The 21624-nt window shown below is 32.0% G+C and overlaps 1 protein-coding gene across 5 annotated transcripts in view; it reads right to left on the bottom strand.

The window, feature by feature from the left end:
- Positions 1-20096: 20096 nt before the first annotated feature.
- The window catches only part of kdm4c (lysine (K)-specific demethylase 4C), a 36149-nt gene continuing 34621 nt past the window's right edge, over positions 20097-21624 (bottom strand). For 4 of the 5 annotated variants that reach the window (XM_056371671.1, XM_056371666.1, XM_056371669.1 and 1 more), the window contains 2 exons: positions 21375-21467; positions 20097-21226 (listed from right to left, as the gene is read on the bottom strand). In XM_056371671.1, coding sequence (XP_056227646.1) covers positions 21059-21226; positions 21375-21467 — 261 coding nt within the window. In that variant the 3' untranslated portion in view covers positions 20097-21058. The remainder of the gene's footprint in view (positions 21227-21374; positions 21468-21624) is intronic. The other variant, XM_056371668.1, reaches the window with a different exon arrangement.

The following is a 21624-nucleotide window of genomic DNA, read 5'->3' as shown; positions in this document are numbered from 1 at the left end:
TATGTCTAGCTAATAGGAACATATATTTTATTATGTCTGTTAATATTACGGGTTTATATTATAGCCACATGTTTCATAAATATATATCCATCCCAACGCCTGTCAGTATATGTTATTTATATATGTAAGTATAAAAGATAGCCATGTACTGACATAGACATGGTTAAATTTAATAAGAAATTGTTAAGAAAATCATATATAAACATATAGAATTTTAATGAGAAAGTTGTTTTAATAAAGTTGCATTTTACTATGAGCATTTCATATATGTTGTGAACTTATATATATATCATAATAATATATCCTCATATATGATACATCACTCTTGACATAGGGAAGAATATGTAATATGTCAGAAGACATAGTATAGTAAGGCATAAAAACATCATGGAATAGTAAGTCATAACAAAAAGCCATAGTATAGTAAGTCATAATAACGACATAGTATAGTAATGAATAAGAAGTCATAGTATAGTAAGGCAAAAAAAGTCATATTATCCTATAATAAGGCATAAAATGTCTTAGTATCGTTGTCATGGTTTGCCATGACAGACAATTTATGTTTGAGAATTTGTATTATGTGTGGACTTAAAGGTGCACTATGCATTCCTGCATGACGTCACTTCTGTTGACATTCGAAGTAAATACCAAACAAAACAGAGCAAGCTCGCCCCTCCCCCCCATGTTTGCATCGGACTGGAAACCCTTCTGCCTGCGGAGTTCTCGCCACCTTTGAATCAATTCCCCAATATAAATGCGGGTCTTCCTTCGTTCCTTCTCTTTTCTTTGGTCATGTCTGTGCCTTGGCCATTTCCCAAAATATATCGTTGAGTCGTTAGATCTAGTTCACAGCGCCATCCAGCTATCTACTCTCAGATACTCATGCTACTCTATCAACTCTGCTCACTGCCCCCCCCATATGTGCACGCGCACTAACCCCCACCCCCTCCCCCAACCATCTTGTCGGTGATTGGCTGGAACGTGGTTTGTTATGTTTTGGGGCACAGCCTACGCCCCCAGTGTTTGTTTGCCGTTTGTGACACCTGTGTTGTCTCCAGAGACCGCGTTTTTTCACAGTGTATTCAAGGGGCAGCTAGCAGATCAAGGGGAGATGCCTATGATTTGAGACAAAAATAAAATCGCGCTGAAACCATGCAGGAATGCATAGCGCACCTTTAATTAGTTTGCTGATTTTTCTTGTTTTATTTTGAGGTAGATTTACTCTAGTGTTTCTTTTTTTTGTTTTTACTTCCTGTCTTTGTCCTGTTTCCCTCCAGTTTGATTGTCTGCACTGCCCTGATGTGTTTCACTTGTGTTCAATTACCCTTGCCTCCCTTGTGTCTATTTACACAATCTGGTGGTCTGAATGTTCCCTGCTCCTGATCTCCTGTTGCTGGTCCATCCACCTCCTCCTCCTGATCTTCAATCCCCAGTCCGGCCAACTCCTGCTCACCCTCCAGAGAGTCTCCATCTGCAACACAAAACTCCTGCTCAACCTCTTGCTTGCCCTCCCCAAGGGCTCTGCCTTTGGTTTAAGCCACCTGCTCAACCTCCGGAGAGGACCGGTCCTTGCCGTCGGTCTCCAGCTTGACCTCTGGCAAGGCTTGGTATTCCCCAGCGCCCTCTGAAGGAACACAGTCTTTGCCGACGTCCTCCAGAGCAGATTGATCTGTCTGTCCGGCCTCTGGGCCATCCTCCCAAGCTGCCCAGTCTGTCTGTCCGGCCTTCGGGCCGTCTTCCCAAGCTGCCCGGTCTGTCTGACCAGACTCTGTCCTGTACTCCGTTCCTCAGACCTTGTTCTGCCCCTGAGCCATCAGTTGGTGGTCTATTGCTTTGCCCTTGTAATGGTTTGCTGTGATGGACAATTTATGTTTGAGCTTTTGTATTATGTGTGGACTTAAGTCGTTTGGCCATTTCCTGTTTTATTTTGAAGTAAATTTTCTTGTGTGTCTCTTGTTGTTTTTACTTCCTGTCCTTGTCTCCCTCCAGTTTAATTGTCTGCCCCAACCTAATGTGTTTCACCTGTGTTCAGTTAACCTTGCCTCCCTATTTAGTCTCTCTGCTCCCCTTTGTCAGTTCTTCCTGTTTTCCTGTTTTCCTGTTTTCTCTGGTGGTACTCCTGTTCGTTCTAGTGTTCCTGTTGGTTGTTCTCTAGTATTTTCTTGCGTTATTGGATTTTCTTTTTTTTTGTTCCTGGCTGGTGAATTTTGAATTCTTGGTTTTTGTAAGTTTCTGTTTTTCCTTCACTTAATAAATCACTGATTTCACCTACTCTTGGAAGGTCTGCATTTGTGTTCCTTATAACTACAAAACCTTACAAATGTAAGGCATAAAAAAGTCATAGTATAGTAAGTCATAAAAAGATGCAATAGTATAGTAAGGCACAAAAACAACATATTATATTAAGACATGAAAATGCCATAGTATAGTAAGGCATAAAAACGTCAAAGTATAGTAAGGCATAAAAAGCCATAACATAGTAAGACATAAAAATGTCATAGTATAGTGTGCCATAAAAATGTCATAAAAATATCAAAGAAACTTATACTATATTAAGGCATAAAAATGTCACAAAATGTCATAGTAAATCAAGGCATAAAAATGTGAAAAAATATCATAGTATACTATGGCATAAAATGGTCAAAATACTTAATAATATAGTATGGCATAAAAAAGTGAAAAATGTCATAGTATACAGTGGCATAAAATGGTCAAACTACGTCAAAGTATAGTATGGCATAAAATATCAAAAAATGTCATAGTAAAGCAAGGCATAAAAATGCGAATGAATGTAATATTATAATATGGTATAAAAATGTAAAAGATGTCATAATATAGTACGGCATAAAATCATCAAAATACGTCATAGTATAGTATGGCATAAAAATATCAAAATATTTCATTTTATACTTGTCAAAAAAAAGTCAAAAAATTTAATAGTATAGTATGGCATTAAAATATGAAAATATTTCATAATATAATATGGCATAAAATGGTCAAAAAACCTTATACTATATTAAGGCATAAAAATGCCAATAAATGTCATAGTATAGTATGGCATAAAAATGACAAAATACGTATTGCATAAAAGGTCATAAAATTGTCATAGCATGGCAAAGAATACAACGACATAGTATATAACGGCATAAAAATGCCAATAAAAGTAATAGTATAGTAAGGCATAAAACATCAAAAAACATCATACTATATTATGGCATAAAAGGTCATAAAATTGTCATATCATGGCAAAGAATACAACGACATAGTATATAACGGCATAAAAATGCAAATAAAAGTAATAGTATAGTATGGCATAAAAATGTTAAAAAACGTCATAGTATAGTATGGCATAAAACATCAAAAAAACATCTTAGTATATTAAGGCATAAAAGATCATAAAAATGTGATAGTATGGCAAGGAATACAACGACATAGTATAGTAAGGCATAAAAATGCAAAAAAAGGTCATAGTATAGTATGGCATAAAATTGTCATAGCATAGTAAGGCATAAAACGTCAAAAAACATGATAGTATATTAAGGCATAAAAGGTCATAAAAACATTATAATATGGCAAGGAATACAACGACATAGTATATAACGGCATAAAAATGCCAGAAAATGACATAGTATAGTATGGCATAAAACATCAAAAAAACGTCATAGTATTGTAAGGCATAAAACATCAAAAAAACATCTTAGTATATTGAGGCATAAAAGGTCATAAAAATGTCATAGTATGGCAAGGAATACAACAACATAGTATAGTAAGTCATAAAAATACAAAAAAAGGTCATAGTATAGTGTGGCATAAAATTGTCATGGTAAGGCATAAAACGTCAAAAAAACATGACAGTATATTTAGGCATAAAGTGTAATAAAAACATCATAATATGGCATATGAATACAACAACATAATATATAATGGCATAAAAATGCAATAAGAGTCATAGTATAGTATGGCATAAAAATGTCAAAAAACGTCACAGTATAATATGGCATAAAATGTCCAAAAAGCCTGATAGTATATTAAGGCATAAAAGGTCATAAAAACATTATAATATGGCAAGGAATACAACAACACAGTATAGAAAGGCATAAAAATGTCAAAAAATGTCATAGTTTAGTATGGCATAAAAATTTGAAAAATGTCATAGTATAGTATGGCATAAAACGTCCAAAAAACATGATAGTATATTAAGGCATAAAAGGTCATAAAAACATTATAATATGGCAAGGAATACAACTACACAGTATAGAAAGGCATAAAAATTTGAAAAATGTCATAGTTTAGTATGGCATAAAAATTTGAAAAATGTCATAGTATAGTATGGCATAAAACGTCCAAAAAACATGATAGTATATTAAGGCATAAAAGGTCATAAAAACACCATAATATGGCATATGAATACAACGACATAATATATAACGGCATAAAAATGCAATAAGAGTCATAGTATAGTATGGCATAAAAATGTCAAAAAACGTCACAGTATAGTATGGCATAAAATGTCCAAAAAACATGATAGTATATTAAGGCATAAAAGGTCATAAAAACATTATAATTTGGCAAGGAATACAATGACATAGTATATAAAGGCATAAAAATGCCAAAAAATGACATAGTATAGTATGGCATAAAATGTCCAAAAAACATGATAGTATATTAAGGCATAAAAGGTCATAAAAACATCTTAGTATATTAAGGCATAAAAGGTCATAAAAACATTATAATATGGCAAGGAATACAACTACACAGTATAGAAAGGCATAAAAATGGAATAAGAGTCATAGTATAGTATGGCATAAAACATCAAAAAAACGTCATAGTATAGTAAGGCATAAAAGGTCATAAAATTGTCATAGCATGGCAAAGAATACAACGACATAGTACAGAAAGGCATAAAAATGCCAATAAAAGTAATAGTATAGTATGGCATAAAAATGTTAAAAAACGTCATAGTATAGTATGGCATAAAACATCAAAAAAACATCTTAGTATATTAAGGCATAAAAGATCATAAAAATGTCATAGTATGGCAACGAATACAACGACATAGTATAGTAACGGCATAAAAATGCAAAAAAAAGTCATAGTATAGTATGGCATTAAATTGTCATAGCATAGTCAGGCATAAAACGTCAAAAAACATCATAGTATATTAAGGCATAAAAGGTCATAAAAACATTATGATATGGCAATGAATACAACAACATAGTATATAACGGCATAAAAATGCCAAAAAATGTCATAGTTTAGTATGGCATAAAAATGCAATATGAGTCAAAGTATAGTATGGCATAAAACGTCAAAAAACATCATAGTATATTATGGCAGAAAAGGTCAAAAATTTTCATAGCATGGCAAAAAATACAACGACATAGTACAGAAAGTCATAAAAATACCAATAAAAATCATAGTATAGTATGGCATAAAAATGTTAAAAAACATCATAGTATAGTGTGGCATAAAAATTAAAAAAAAAAGTCATAGTATAGTGTGGCATAAAAATGTTAAAAAACGTCATAGTATAGTACGGCATAAAATATCAAAAAAACATCTTAGTATATTAAGGCATAAAAGATCATAAAAATGTCATAGTATGGCAAGGAATACAACTACATAGTATAGTAAGGCATAAAAATACAAAAAAAGGTCATAGTATAGTATGGCATAAAAATGTCAAAAAACGTCACAGTATAGTAAGGCATAAAAATGTCAAAAAAACATGATAGTATATTATGGCATAAAAGGTCATAAAATTGTCATAGCATGGCAAAGAATACAACGACATAGTACAGAAAGGCATAAAAATGCCAATAAAAGTAATAGTATAGTATGGCATAAAAATGTAAAAAAACGTCACAGTATAGTAAGGCATAAAACGTCAAAAAAACATCTTAGTATATTAAGGCATAAAAGATCATAAAAATGTCATAGTATGGCAAGGAATACAACGACATAGTATAGTAAGGAATAAAAATGCAAAAAAAGGTCATAGTATAGTATGGCATTAAATTGTCATAGCATAGTAAGGCATAAAACGTCAAAAATCATGATAGTATATTAAGGCATAAAAGGTCATAAAAACATTTTAATATGGCAAGGAATACAATGACATAGTATATAAAGGCCTAAAAATTCCAAAAAATTACATAGTATAGTATGGCATAAAAATGTCAAAAAACGTCACGTATTGCATAAAATGTCCAAAAAACATGATAGTATATTAAGGCATTAAAGGTCATATAAACATTATGATATGGCAAGGAATACAACGACATAGTATATAACGGCATAAAAATGGAATAAGAGTCATAGTACAGTATGGCATAAAACATCAAAAAAATGTCATGGTATATTAAGGCATAAAAGGTCATAAAAATGTCATAGTATGGCAAGGAATACAACAACATAGTATAGTAAGTCATAAAAATGCAAAAAAAGGTCATAGTATAGTGTGGCATAAAATTGTCATAGTAAGGCATAAAACGTCAAAAAACATCATAGTATATTAAGGCATAAAAGGTCATAAAAACATTATAATATGGCAAGGAATACAATGACATAGTATATAAAGGCATAAAAATTCCAAAAAATTTCATAGTTTAGTATGGCATAAAAATGCAATATGAGTCATAGTATAGTATGGCATAAAACGTCAAAAACCATCATAGTATATTATGGCAGAAAAGGTCAAAAATTTTCATAGCATGGCAAAAAATACAACGACATAGTACAGAAAGTCATAAAAATACCAATAAAAATCATAGTATAGTATGGCATAAAAATGTTAAAAAACGTCATAGTATAGTGTGGCATAAAAATGTTAAAAAACGTCATAGTATAGTACGGCATAAAATATCAAAAAAACATCTTAGTATATTATGGCATAAAAGGTCATAAAAATGTCATACTATGGCAAGGAATACAACGACATAGTATAGTAAGGCATAAAAATGCAAAAAAGGTCATAGTATAGTATGGCATAAAATTGTCATAGCATAGTAAGGCATAAAACATCAAAAAAACATCTTAGTATATTAAGGCATAAAAGATCATAAAAATGTCATAGTATGGCAAGGAATACAACGACATAGTATAGTAAGGCATAAAAATGCAAAAAAAGGTCATAGTATAGTATGGCATTAAATTGTCATAGTATAGTATGGCATAAAATGTCAGAAAAAACATGATAGTATATTAAGGCATAAAAGGTCATAAAAACATTATGATATGGCAATGAATACAACAACATAGTATATAACGGCATAAAAATGCCAAAAAATGACATAGTTTAGTATGGCATAAAAATGCAATATGAGTCATAGTATAGTATGGCATAAAACGTCAAAAAACATCATAGTATATTATGGCAGAAAAGGTCAAAAATTTTCATAGCATGGCAAAAAATACAACGACATAGTACAGAAAGTCATAAAAATACCAATAAAAATCATAGTATAGTATGGCATAAAAATGTTAAAAAACGTCATAGTATAGTGTGGCATAAAAATGTTAAAAAACGTCATAGTATAGAACGGCATAAAATATCAAAAAAACATCTTAGTATATTAAGGCATAAAAGGTCATAAAAACATCATAGTATGGCAAGGAATACAACGACATAGTATTGTAAGGCATAAAAATGCAAAAAAGGTCATAGTATAGTATGGCATAAAATTGTCATAGCATAGTAAGGCATAAAACGTCAAAAAACATGATAGTATATTAAGGCATAAAAGGTCATAAAAACATCATAATATGGCATATGAGTACAACGACATAATATATAACGGCATAAAAATGCAATAAGAGTCATAGTATAGTATGGCATAAAAATGTCAAAAAACGTCACAGTATAGTATGGCATAAAATGTCCAAAAAACATGATAGTATATTAAGGCATAAAAGGTCATAAAAACATTATAATATGGCAAGGAATACAACGACATAGTATATAACGGCATAAAAATGCCAGAAAATGACATAGTATAGTATGGCATAAAACGTCAGAAAAAACATGATAGTATATTAAGGCATAAAAGGTCATAAAAACATTATGATATGGCAATGAATACAACAACATAGTATATAACGGCATAAAAATGCCAAAAAATGTCATAGTTTAGTATGGCATAAAAATGCAATATGAGTCAAAGTATAGTATGGCATAAAACGTCAAAAAACATCATAGTATATTATGGCAGAAAAGGTCAAAAATTTTCATAGCATGGCAAAAAATACAACGACATAGTACAGAAAGTCATAAAAATACCAATAAAAATCATAGTATAGTATGGCATAAAAATGTTAAAAAACATCATAGTATAGTGTGGCATAAAAATTAAAAAAAAAGTCATAGTATAGTGTGGCATAAAAATGTTAAAAAACGTCATGGTATAGTACGGCATAAAATATCAAAAAAACATCTTAGTATATTAAGGCATAAAAGATCATAAAAATGTCATAGTATGGCAAGGAATACAACTACATAGTATAGTAAGGCATAAAAATACAAAAAAAGGTCATAGTATAGTATGGCATAAAAATGTCAAAAAACGTCACAGTATAGTATGGCATAAAATGTCCAAAAAACATGATAGTATATTATGGCATAAAAGGTCATAAAATTGTCATAGCATGGCAAAGAATACAACGACATAGTACAGAAAGGCATAAAAATGCCAATAAAAGTAATAGTATAGTATGGCATAAAATGTCCAAAAAACATGATAGTATATTAAGGCATAAAAGGTCATAAAAACATTATAATATGGCAAGGAATACAACGACATAGTATATAACGGCATAAAAATGCCAGAAAATGACATAGTATAGTATGGCATAAAACGTCAAAAAACATCATAGTATATTAAGGCATAAAAGGTCATAAAAACATTATGATATGGCAATGAATACAACAACATAGTATATAACGGCATAAAAATGCCAAAAAATGTCATAGTTTAGTATGGCATAAAAATGCAATATGAGTCAAAGTATAGTATGGCATAAAACGTCAAAAAACATCATAGTATATTATGGCATAAAAGGTCAAAAATTTTCATAGCATGGCAAAAAATACAACGACATAGTACAGAAAGTCATAAAAATACCAATAAAAATCATAATATAGTATGGCATAAAAATGTTAAAAAATATCATAGTATAGTGTGGCATAAAAATGTTAAAAAAAGTCATAGTATAGTGTGGCATAAAAATGTTAAAAAACGTCATAGTATAGTACAGCATAAAATATCAAAAAAACATCTTAGTATATTAAGGAATAAAAGATCATAAAAATGTCATAGTATGGCAAGGAATACAACGACATAGTATAGTAAGGCATAAAAATACAAAAAAAGGTCATAGTATAGTATGGCATAAAATTGTCATAGCATAGTAAGGCATAAAACGTCAAAAAACATGATAGTATATTAAGGCATAAAAGGTCATAAAAACATCATAATATGGCATATGAATACAACGACATAATATATAACGGCATAAAAATGCAATAAGAGTCATAGTATAGTATGGCATAAAAATGTCAAAAAACGTCACAGTATAGTATGGCATAAAATGTCCAAAAAACATGATAGTATATTATGGCATAAAAGGTCATAAAATTGTCATAGCATGGCAAAGAATACAACGACATAGTACAGAAAGGCATAAAAATGCCAATAAAACGACATAGTATAGTATGGCATAAAAATGTAAAAAAACGTCACAGTATAGTAAGGCATAAAACGTCAAAAAAACATCTTAGTATATTAAGGCATAAAAGATCATAAAAATGTCATAGTATGGCAAGGAATACAACGACATAGTATAGTAAGGAATAAAAATGCAAAAAAAGGTCATAGTATAGTATGGCATTAAATTGTCATAGCATAGTAAGGCATAAAACGTCAAAAATCATGATAGTATATTAAGGCATAAAAGGTCATAAAAACATTATAATATGGCAAGGAATACAATGACATAGTATATGAAGGCCTAAAAATTCCAAAAAATGACATAGTATAGTATGGCATAAAAATGTCAAAAAACGTCACAGTATAGTATTGCATAAAATGTCCAAATAACATGATAGTATATTAAGGCATAAAAGGTCATATAAACATTATGATATGGCAAGGAATACAACGACATAGTATATAACGGCATAAAAATGGAATAAGAGTCATAGTACAGTATGGCATAAAACATCAAAAAAACGTCATGGTATATTAAGGCATAAAAGGTCATAAAAATGTCATAGTATGGCAAGGAATACAACAACATAGTATAGTAAGTCATAAAAATGCAAAAAAAGGTCATAGTATAGTGTGGCATAAAATTGTCATAGTAAGGCATAAAACGTCAAAAAACATCATAGTATATTAAGGCATAAAAGGTCATAAAAACATTATAATATGGCAAGGAATACAATGACATAGTATATAAAGGCATAAAAATTTCATAGTTTAGTATGGCATAAAAATGCAATATGAGTCATAGTATAGTATGGCATAAAACGTCAAAAAACATCATAGTATATTATGGCAGAAAAGGTCAAAAACTTTCATAGCATGGCAAAAAATACAACGACATAGTACAGAAAGTCATAAAAATACCAATAAAAATCATAGTATAGTATGGCATAAAAATGTTAAAAAACGTCAAAGTATAGTGTGGCATAAAAATGTTAAAAAACGTCATAGTATAGTACGGCATAAAATATCAAAAAAACATCTTAGTATATTAAGGCATAAAAGGTCATAAAAATGTCATAGTATGGCAAGGAATACAACGACATAGTATAGTAAGGCATAAAAATGCAAAAAAGGTCATAGTATAGTATGGCATAAAATTGTCATAGCATAGTAAGGCATAAAACATCAAAAAAACATCTTAGTATATTAAGGCATAAAAGATCATAAAAATGTCATAGTATGGCAAGGAATACAACGACATAGTATAGTAAGGCATAAAAATGCAAAAAAGGTCATAGTATAGTATGGCATAAAATTGTCATAGCATAGTAAGGCATAAAACGTCAAAAAACATGATAGTATATTAAGGCATAAAAGGTCATAAAAACATCATAATATGGCATATGAGTACAACGACATAATATATAACGGCATAAAAATGCAATAAGAGTCATAGTATAGTATGGCATAAAAATGTCAAAAGACGTCACAGTATAGTATGGCATAAAATGTCCAAAAAACATGATAGTATATTAAGGCATAAAAGGTCATAAAAACATTATAATATGGCAAGGAATACCATGACATAGTATATAAAGACATAAAAATGCCAGAAAATGACATAGTATAGTATGGCATAAAATGTCCAAAAAACATGATAGTATATTAAGGCATAAAAGGTCATAAAAATGTCATAGTATGCCAAGGAATACAACAACATAGTATAGTATGTCATAAAAATGCAAAAAAAGGTCATAGTATAGTGTGGCATAAAATTGTCATAGTAAGGCATAAAACGTCAAAAAATATCATTGTATATTATGGCATAAAAGGTCATAAAATTGTCATAGCATGGCAAAGAATACAACGACATAGTACAGAAAGGCATAAAAATGCCAATAAAAGTAATAGCATAGTATGGCATAAAAATGTTAAAAAACGTCATAGTATAGTATGGCATAAAACATCAAAAAAACATCTTAGTATATTAAGGCATAAAAGATCATAAAAATGTCATAGTATGGCAACGAATACAACGACATAGTATAGTAAGGCATAAAAATGCAAAAAAAGGTCATAGTATAGTATGGCATTAAATTGTCATAGTATAGTATGGCATAAAATGTCAGAAAAAACATGATAGTATATTAAGGCATAAAAGGTCATAAAAACATTATGATATGGCAATGAATACAACAACATAGTATATAACGGCATAAAAATGCCAAAAAATGTCATAGTATGGCATAAAAATGCAATATGAGTCATAGTATAGTATGGCATAAAACGTCAAAAAACATCATAGTATATTATGGCAGAAAAGGTCAAAAATTTTCATAGCATGGCAAAAAATACAACGACATAGTACAGAAAGTCATAAACATACCAATAAAAATCATAGTATAGTATGGCATAAAAATGTTAAAAAAACATCATAGTATAGTGTGGCATAAAAATGTTAAAAAAAAGTCATAGTGTAGTACGGCATAAAATATCAAAAAAACATCTTAGTATATTAAGGCATAAAAGGTCATAAAAATGTCATAGTATGGCAAGGAATACAACGACATAGTATAGTAAGGCATAAAAATGCAAAAAAGGTCATAGTATAGTATGGCATAAAATTGTCATAGCATAGTAAGGCATAAAACGTCAAAAAACATGATAGTATATTAAGGCATAAAAGGTCATAAAAACATCATAATATGGCATATGAGTACAACGACATAATATATAACGGCATAAAAATGCAATAAGAGTCATAGTATAGTATGGCATAAAAATGTCAAAAAACGTCACAGTATAGTATGGCATAAAATGTCCAAAAAACATGATAGTATATTAAGGCATAAAAGGTCATAAAAACATCATAATATGGCATATGAGTACAACGACATAATATATAACGGCATAAAAAAGCAATAAGAGTCATAGTATAGTATGGCATAAAAATGTCAAAAAACGTCACAGTATAGTATGGCATAAAATGTCCAAAAAACATGATAGTATATTAAGGCATAAAAGGTCATAAAAACATTATAATATGGCAAGGAATACCATGACATAGTATATAAAGACATAAAAATGCCAGAAAATGACATAGTATAGTATGGCATAAAATGTCCAAAAAACATGATAGTATATTAAGGCATAAAAGGTCATAAAATTGTCATAGCATGGCAAAGAATACAACGACATAGTATAGTAAGTCATAAAAATGCAAAAAAAGGTCATAGTATAGTGTGGCATAAAATTGTCATAGTAAGGCATAAAACGTCAAAAAATATCATTGTATATTATGGCATAAAAGGTCATAAAATTGTCATAGCATGGCAAAGAATACAACGACATAGTACAGAAAAGCATAAAAATGCCAATAAAAGTAATAGTATAGTATGGCATAAAAATGTTAAAAAACGTCATAGTATAGTATGGCATAAAAATGTCCAAAAAACATGATAGTATATTAAGGCATAAAAGATCATAAAAATGTCATAGTATGGCAACGAATACAACGACATAGTATAGTAAGGCATAAAAATGCAAAAAAAGGTCATAGTATAGTATGGCATTAAATTGTCATAGTATAGTATGGCATAAAATGTCAGAAAAAACATGATAGTATATTAAGGCATAAAAGGTCATAAAAACATTATGATATGGCAATGAATACAACAACATAGTATATAACGGCATAAAAATGCCAAAAAATGTCATAGTATGGCATAAAAATGCAATATGAGTCATAGTATAGTATGGCATAAAACGTCAAAAAACATCATAGTATATTATGGCAGAAAAGGTCAAAAATGTTCATAGCATGGCAAAAAATACAACGACATAGTATAGTAAGGCATAAAAATGCAAAAAAGGTCATAGTATAGTATGGCATAAAATTGTCATAGCATAGTAAGGCATAAAACGTCAAAAAACATCTTAGTATATTAAGGCATAAAAGGTCATAAAAACATCATAATATGGCATATGAATACAACGACATAATATATAACAGCATAAAAATGCAATAAGAGTCATAGTATAGTATGGCATAAAAATGTCAAAAAACGTCACAATATAGTATGGCATAAAATGTCCAAAAAACATGATAGTATATTAAGGCATAAAAGGTCATAAAAACATTATAATATGTCAAGGAATACAATGACATAGTATATAAAGGCATAAAAATGCCAGAAAATGACATAGTATAGTATGGCATAAAAATGTCAAAAAACGTCACAGTATAGTATGGCATAAAATGTCCAAAAAACATGATAGTATATTAAGGCATAAAAGGTCATAAAAACATTATAATATGGCAAGGAATACAATGACATAGTATATAAAGGCATAAAAATGCCAGAAAATGACATAGTATAGTATGGCATAAAAATGTCAAAAAACGTCATAGTATATTAAGGCATAAAAGGTCATAAAAATGTCATAGTATGGCAAGGAATACAACAACATAGTATAGTAAGTCATAAAAATGCAAAAAAAGGTCATAGTATAGTGTGGCATAAAATTGTCATAGTAAGGCATAAAACGTCAAAAAATATCATAGTATATTATGGCATAAAAGGTCATAAAATTGTCATCGCATGGCAAAGAATACAACGACATAGTACAGAAAGGAATAAAAATGCCAATAAAAGTAATAGTATAATATGGCATAAAACGTCCAAAAAACATCATAGTATATTAAGGCATAAAATGTCATAAAAACATCATAATATGGCAAGGAATACAACGACATAGTATATAACGGCATACAAATGTCAAAAAATGTCATAGTATAGTATGGCATTAAAATGTGAATAAATGTCATAGTATACTATGGCATAAAATGGTCAAAATAGGTCATAGTATTGTATTGCATAAAAATGTCACAAAATGTCATAGAAAAAGAAGGCATAAAAATGCCAATAAATGTAATAGTGTAGTATAGCATAAAAATGTCATGGTATACTATGGCATAAAATCGTCAAAATACGTCTTAGTATATTGGGCCATAAAAATGTCACAATATAGTAGGATACTGGATTGGAAAATCCATGAGAGTAAGGGGAGTACATGCAAACTCCACACTAAATACACCATCCCTGGGATTCGAACCCTGATCTCACTGTATTCATGTCAACATCTCTAACCATTACACTATAAATCTATCCTGAACAAACTGATAGTATACTTAGCTACAGCAAAGCATAAAAATGCCAATGAACGTAATACTATAGTATGGCATAAAAATGTGAAAAAATGTCATAATATAGTATGGCATAAAAATGTCAAAAAATGTCATAGTATAGTATGGCATTAAAATGTCATACTATAATATGGCATAAAATGGTCAAAATACATCATAGTATAGTATGGCATAAAAATATCCAAAAACCTTATACTATATTGAGGCACAAAAATGTCACAAAATGTTATAGAAAAACAAGGCATAAAAATGTGAAAAAATGTCATAGTATACTATGGCATAAAATGGCCAAAATACATCATAATACAGTATGGCATAAAAATGTGAAAAAATGTCATAGTATACTATGGCATAAAATGGTCATACTAAGTCATAGTATAGTATGGCATAAAAATGTCAAAAAATTTCATAATATAGACTGGAATAAAAATGTCAGAAAATGTCATAGTACAGCAAAGCATAAAAATGCCAATGAATATAATAGAATAGTATGGCATAAAAATGTGAATAAATGTCATAGTATACTATGGCATGAAATGGTCAAAATACGTCATAGTATAGTGTGGCATAAAAATGTCAAACACTATGTTTGTATATTTTGTCATAAATATGTCATGGTATACCAAGATATTGGACTGGAAACCCCATGTCATAAAAGTAAGTAAGTCATAAAAAAACCGCCATAGTATAGTAAGGCATAAAAAGCCATAACATAGTAAGATATAAAAACATCATAGTATAGTGAGGCATAAAAAGGTCATAGTCTAGTCAGGCATAAAAAAATCATAGTATAGTAAGTCATAAAAAGATGCAATAGTATAGTAGGGCACAAAAACACCATAGTATAGTAAGGCATAAAAACGACATAGTATAGTCAGGAATAAAAAGTCATAGAATAGTAAGACATAAAAAAGTCATAGTATAGTAAAACATTAAAACATCATAGTATAGTGAGGCATAAAAAGGTCATAGTCTAGTCAGGCATAAAAAAATCATAGTATAGTAAGTCATAAAAAGATGCAATAGTATAGTAGGGCACAAAAACACCATAGTATAGTGAGGCATAAAAATGACATAGTATAGTCAGGAATAAAAAGTCATAGTATAGCAAGACATAAAAAGTCATATTATGGTAAGGCATAAAAAAATCATAATATCGTAAGACATGAAAACGTCATAATATAGTAAGTCGTAAAAAAAAAACCATAGTATAGTAAGGCATAAAAAAAATTATAGTATAGTAAGGCATGAAAAAACGTGGGCTGTCATTGCCCACGTGAGCGTTGAAGTCTCCCAATAGGACAATGGAGTCCACTTTCGGGGCACTTTCCAGCACCCATCCCAAGGACTCCAAAAAAGGCGGGTAGTCTGGACTGCTGTTCTGTGCATAGGCACCGACAACAGTCAGAACCCGATCCCCGACCCGAAGGCGCAGGGACGCAACCCTTTCGTCCACTGGGGTAAACTCCAACATACAGGCAGAGAGCCTGTATAAAGATGCCATAGTATAGTAATGCACAAAAACGACATAGTATAATAAGGCATAAAAATGTCATATTATAGTAAGGAATAAAAAGTAATTGTATATTAAGGCATAAATGTCATAGTATATTAAAGCATAAAAACCTCAAAAGGGCAAAAGACCCAGGATCAAAACAACAACACTGCAAACACAAACAACATGGTGGGTCTGATGTTCCAAGTTTGTATCACTACTTCCTCTCCCACAGGCTTCAGTATAGCCACACAACACTGGAAAAACAATTCCAATTCTGACTGGCTTGATATTGACCAGACCGTCTGTAAAGCTTTTTCCATACAGCATATTGCATTAATAGATCAATAAATTAAACCAATTGACATACCTGACTTCAAACTGTCTTCTTGTACTTTGAATCCTATCTGACATAACCCTGTATTCAAAATCAATAAGGAACCTATCAACTTCCCTGCATGGAAACAGAGAGGAGTAACCAGCCTGGGGCACCTTTTCAGAGGCAGTTCTCTCATGATTTTTGACCCTCTCAAACAAACATACAGTGTATTACCTCACCACTGTCACTACAAGTACAAGAACATACAAGTGATATAAAAAAGAAACTTCCATAACTCCACTTTTGTTACTACTATGCTCATTGCACCCCAAAAAATTACTATCACAGATTTATAAACTCTTTTTTCATTGTGACAACATTGTTTCAATACCAATAGATTAATGGACATCAGACTTGACTCTAGAGTACATCAGTCAGATATGCACTAGCAAACTATGTATGTAATAACATATTCTCTGTGTCATACAACTCAAAAATCCAACTAATTCAATACAAAGTGCTACACAGAGTAAACACAGGTGCAACACCTGCACACACTGTTCTACTGCAATACACAACCACTTTCATTGCCCCCCCCCTTTCCTCTCCCCCTCCATCTAACTTTCATCTCAATAGCATTGACTGTGGTCAAGAAACCTCAATACTGAACTGCAGATAGAACAAAATTATTAATAAATCTGTATAGATGTATATGTATAGTATAACTAAATAATGTATCTGTGTCATTTCAAAGAACCATGTCAGTATTTCTAACCATGATAACTAAGTATACTTTACACCAAAAACCATTTAACAGGGAAGCATACCATACATTCTTTCATTCATTTAGTTTTTGCCTTCCATGCTGTTATTGGTCTCACTCTTTTCAGTAATTTGTGAAAGTTTTGGAGGTCTTGGGCGGAGCCCCTGTGATCCATCTCACCTGTGACAAATCATGTCTGATGAAATAAAGAGGCAGGACTCATGAGGACAACCTTTTCCCCCAGTATCTTGTTTTGACTGTGTGAAAATCATCTGTAAGTATGGTTTATTTGATTCTTTAAGAATTAAATTATACTCTTTGATATCTCTTGTGGTTTGTTACTTGGCTTCATAGTTTGTTGACACTTTTGTTAACTTTTTTTTTTAAATTAAGCATTACAATTTTTTCTTCTGTTTTCAACCAATTAAAATGGAACATCTAAGCTTTTGGTCAGAGGTGCTAATAGATAAGCCATTGCTTTTATAGACATGGCGACACTCAGACTCTTAGGAGAGTCCACAATACTCTACAGCAGCTTAGACTGAGGAAAACTGAGTCGAGTCTGACAGTGTAGAGCTGAACCTGACTAGCTGAGCCCAAGATGTCCTAAAATGGCTGCTGTATAGACAGGCAAACCTTTCTTATGATGGCACCCTCAGGTCATACTTTACATTCTTCTACCCCGCTCATGGTAAGATACTAAGAATAGCAAAATTATCTCTATTTTTATTCCGGCTTTTCTTACCCAGCATCTTTGTCTGGGGCTGTTTAATGAGCTTTCCAGCCTCACAGGTCATTGCTATAAACTTTTAGTCTTGTTAAATCCATATTGGGAAACAGACTCGGGCTACAGTCTACACTGAGGGAGGAGAGCTGCAACTGAAAGGGCCTTGGTCACTCATGTCTGATTGTAAAGGCCCAGCGAATTATCTTCCAGTGTCTCTACCAGGCTGTAGAGAGGCTGTCTTGCTTCTGGGCTTCAGGCAGAGCATTTCTGATCAGCCTTCTTCCTGTTGCAGCCTCTGATGCTCTATTGCTTTTGCAATGAGCTGCGTCATCAGCTCAATTCTTAGAGCTTCAAGATTTTTGAAGCCACATGTTTCTCATATCTTTTTCTTTATCTAAGCAGCCCTATGTAAAACAGTGTAGTGCCAGGTACACAGGAAAGGCATTCTTTTTTGTTGATGCACTAGAATGAAATTGGCCCTCATGAGAGACCATACAATATTAGTATTATTAAGCTGTAGTTAAATTTGAAGGTCCCCTATGAGTTGGATGGAAGCTGAGCAGTGTGTCATGATTACTCGGTCAATGATGTTTATTAGTTTAATTAATTAATGTATTATATCAATAATAATGTATTAATTTTATCCAGAATTCACAGCAAATGATTGAGAGTGAAGAATCAGACAGCTTTGTATAACAGATAGATTTATGTGAATCTGAGTTGATCCCACCACTACCACAGCCACAGGTAAGTCAATTACTTCCTTCCAAGACAAACATGTAACTGAACCTCCAAAGTCTTTATGTATTTTTGTCTAAAGTTTAGATCTTAGCAACTAAAAGACCAGAAAAGACTGCAGGGGTAGCGTGGTTGTGCAGTGTTGGTACACAATAGGGTGCTAATTTTTCTGGATTTTTCATTGTAGCTAACTTGTCCTCATTTCTTTTTTTTTTCTTCAGTATCACAAAGAGCCATAAAGAGCCAAGGAGCAGGCTGTGACGTGGTTTCCATGGGAGTACAAAGCTTTTTGATGCCTCGCCATGGCCACTTAAGACCTACCTCCTGGATTTCACTTCCTGTCTGTTCTGCCAGGCTCCTCAGGATCTGCTTGAAGAACAGGGCTGGGTCTGCCAGGAACACTCTGCTCCAGATCCTTCAGCATGAGGCAGACTTATACAATATGTAGTTGCAAGTGCTGGTCACATAGTTGAGAATAACACTGATTAAACCTCTATCACCTATAGTATGTTCAGTAACGTTGAAAATGCTTTTTTTTTTTTTTTTTTGCCTGTTAGTTAATTTAAACCTTGATGTACCAGAGAGTTAATTTCATATAAACTGTCATCTTTAAAAAATATAAACCACTATCCAAATGATAAAAACACTCCACATTAAAATATGTTTTTACAAGACAACAATTAAAACCATTTTAAAGCCTGTCTGATGTAAATATCCTCCTGTATCCGGCAGGTGTTTACAGACAACACTCAATGGCTATAGTCTGTCATCATGTAATTTGTATGGTGGCATGTTAACACGAGCCAGTTTGTTTTGTGCACATTAGGTAGGAAACGTGCTCGTCTCTCCTAACAGGGTCTGTGACATCTGTGAATAAAGATCACTAGCTGAAATGCTTCTTCAAGATAATCTCATATTAGTTTAGTGTTTATTTAAGTAACTATTAAAATATAGTGTTAATATACACATTATTGTTCCAATCTCTCATTCTTTCAGTCATTGTTAGCATCAAATGTTACTGTATATTACCCAAATTTTAATATATTCCAGTGGCATAAATCATCTTTTCTGCACCCTGAAGTGCATTCATTCTTACCAACTGAAATAGTTTTTTTTAAAAACTGACAGTTTTATTATAAAAAAAAAACATATGTAATTTTTTATTGTTTTCCTTACAGCAGTTAGCAATAGTTTAACTATAGCAAGCCAAAAATAAATACAAATTTTAAATAATTTCAACAATGTGTTTCATTCAACAGAGCAACAGTAGCATTTCACATTAGGAGGGCACAAAATCCAACACACAGGCATGGCTTCCTGTCTGATCCTTACCTCAAAAGTGATTAACATGATCAATTTTTTTTTTTCTTTTTTTTTTCTTTATTCTGCAATGATTCATTTTTCAATGTCAAATTACACAATATATTTTTGTCTGTGTGGATTAAAGAAAAAACGCGCAGAGAGGAAGCCATTGTGGTGCAACTGGACTCGGCCCAGCAGAAGCAGTTAGGAGACAATGTTTAACATGCGGGGCGAAACATTAAGACAAGAGGAGAATACTACAAGCAAAGTGCATAAATATTCAAAATCAAAATGGGAAATAACAGACCCCTAAAAAGCTACCATAGGCGAGCTATTTAGAAAAATCTCACTTTTTAATTTTCCATGTACAAAGAAAAAAGTTTTTGTTTATTTCAAAAAGGGTGATGTGACAATTGTAAGTCACGTTTATTTTCCCTGACAGATGTGAAAGCACTAGGCAACTGAGGCAACAATGCCCTCCGTTAGCCCATTCTATGAGAGTCCAGCTGTCCAATCAAAAATCTCCTCCAGCCTGTCACACCACCCATTCACCAACCGCTGATGTATAATGTACAAGCACACACAATTTAACATCCATCTAACCCAGATCACCCCATTTCCCTTACGCCGTCTTGTCTGATCTATTCACAGAGAAGTTGTGTAGGCAATAGTTGTCAAGATGGAAGTAGATCCAAAAACACTTACACACAAGCATACTCGCACATACACACACACAAACAACCTCCCCTCTACATCCACTGTTAATTCAGTGCATTCATTTGTCATTGATTCTTGTCCATGACTTCATTTCCCTTTGTGGCTGCGTTGCTCCCATGTGCTTTTGGCAGTTGTACGGAGGCCTGGCAGGGCCACATAGTCTTTCTGGAAGCGTGAATTGGGTGTTCTCTGCCGTTTCCTCTCCCCCTGCGTGGTAAAGAAAGCGTCCTGGAAACGCATGCTTGAGGCCGTGGACTATACAAGGGGAGACACGGGAGAGAGAGATGAGTAAATAAGAAAATGTCTCAGGTGGTGAGAAAACCTTTTAACTTTAATGTCTTTTATTAAAGTATCAAACTTATGTTTTTAAGTTTATGTGTTGCCCATTAAGTCTAATACTTACAAGTCTACGTTTCACCTTTTTAGGCAGGTCTTCATCTAAAGTATAGACATCTTCTCTCTTTGCCAGCACCTGAGACCCATCCTCAAATTCCACCTGAGACGACATGAAAATATTCAGCTCTTATCCGTGCAATTTAAATAAATGGAGTGTACATTTATCCAAAACACTTTAAAATTTGCTATTGCCCTTCACCCATGCACACTCAAGGTTAGATGTTTAATTTCCACTGGGTACTTTTCAAAATCCAATT

The sequence above is a fragment of the Seriola aureovittata genome, chromosome 3 (assembly GCF_021018895.1).
Source record: "Seriola aureovittata isolate HTS-2021-v1 ecotype China chromosome 3, ASM2101889v1, whole genome shotgun sequence".
Taxonomy (NCBI): Eukaryota; Metazoa; Chordata; class Actinopteri; order Carangiformes; family Carangidae; genus Seriola; species Seriola aureovittata.
This window is presented reverse-complemented; position numbering and strand designations above follow the sequence as displayed.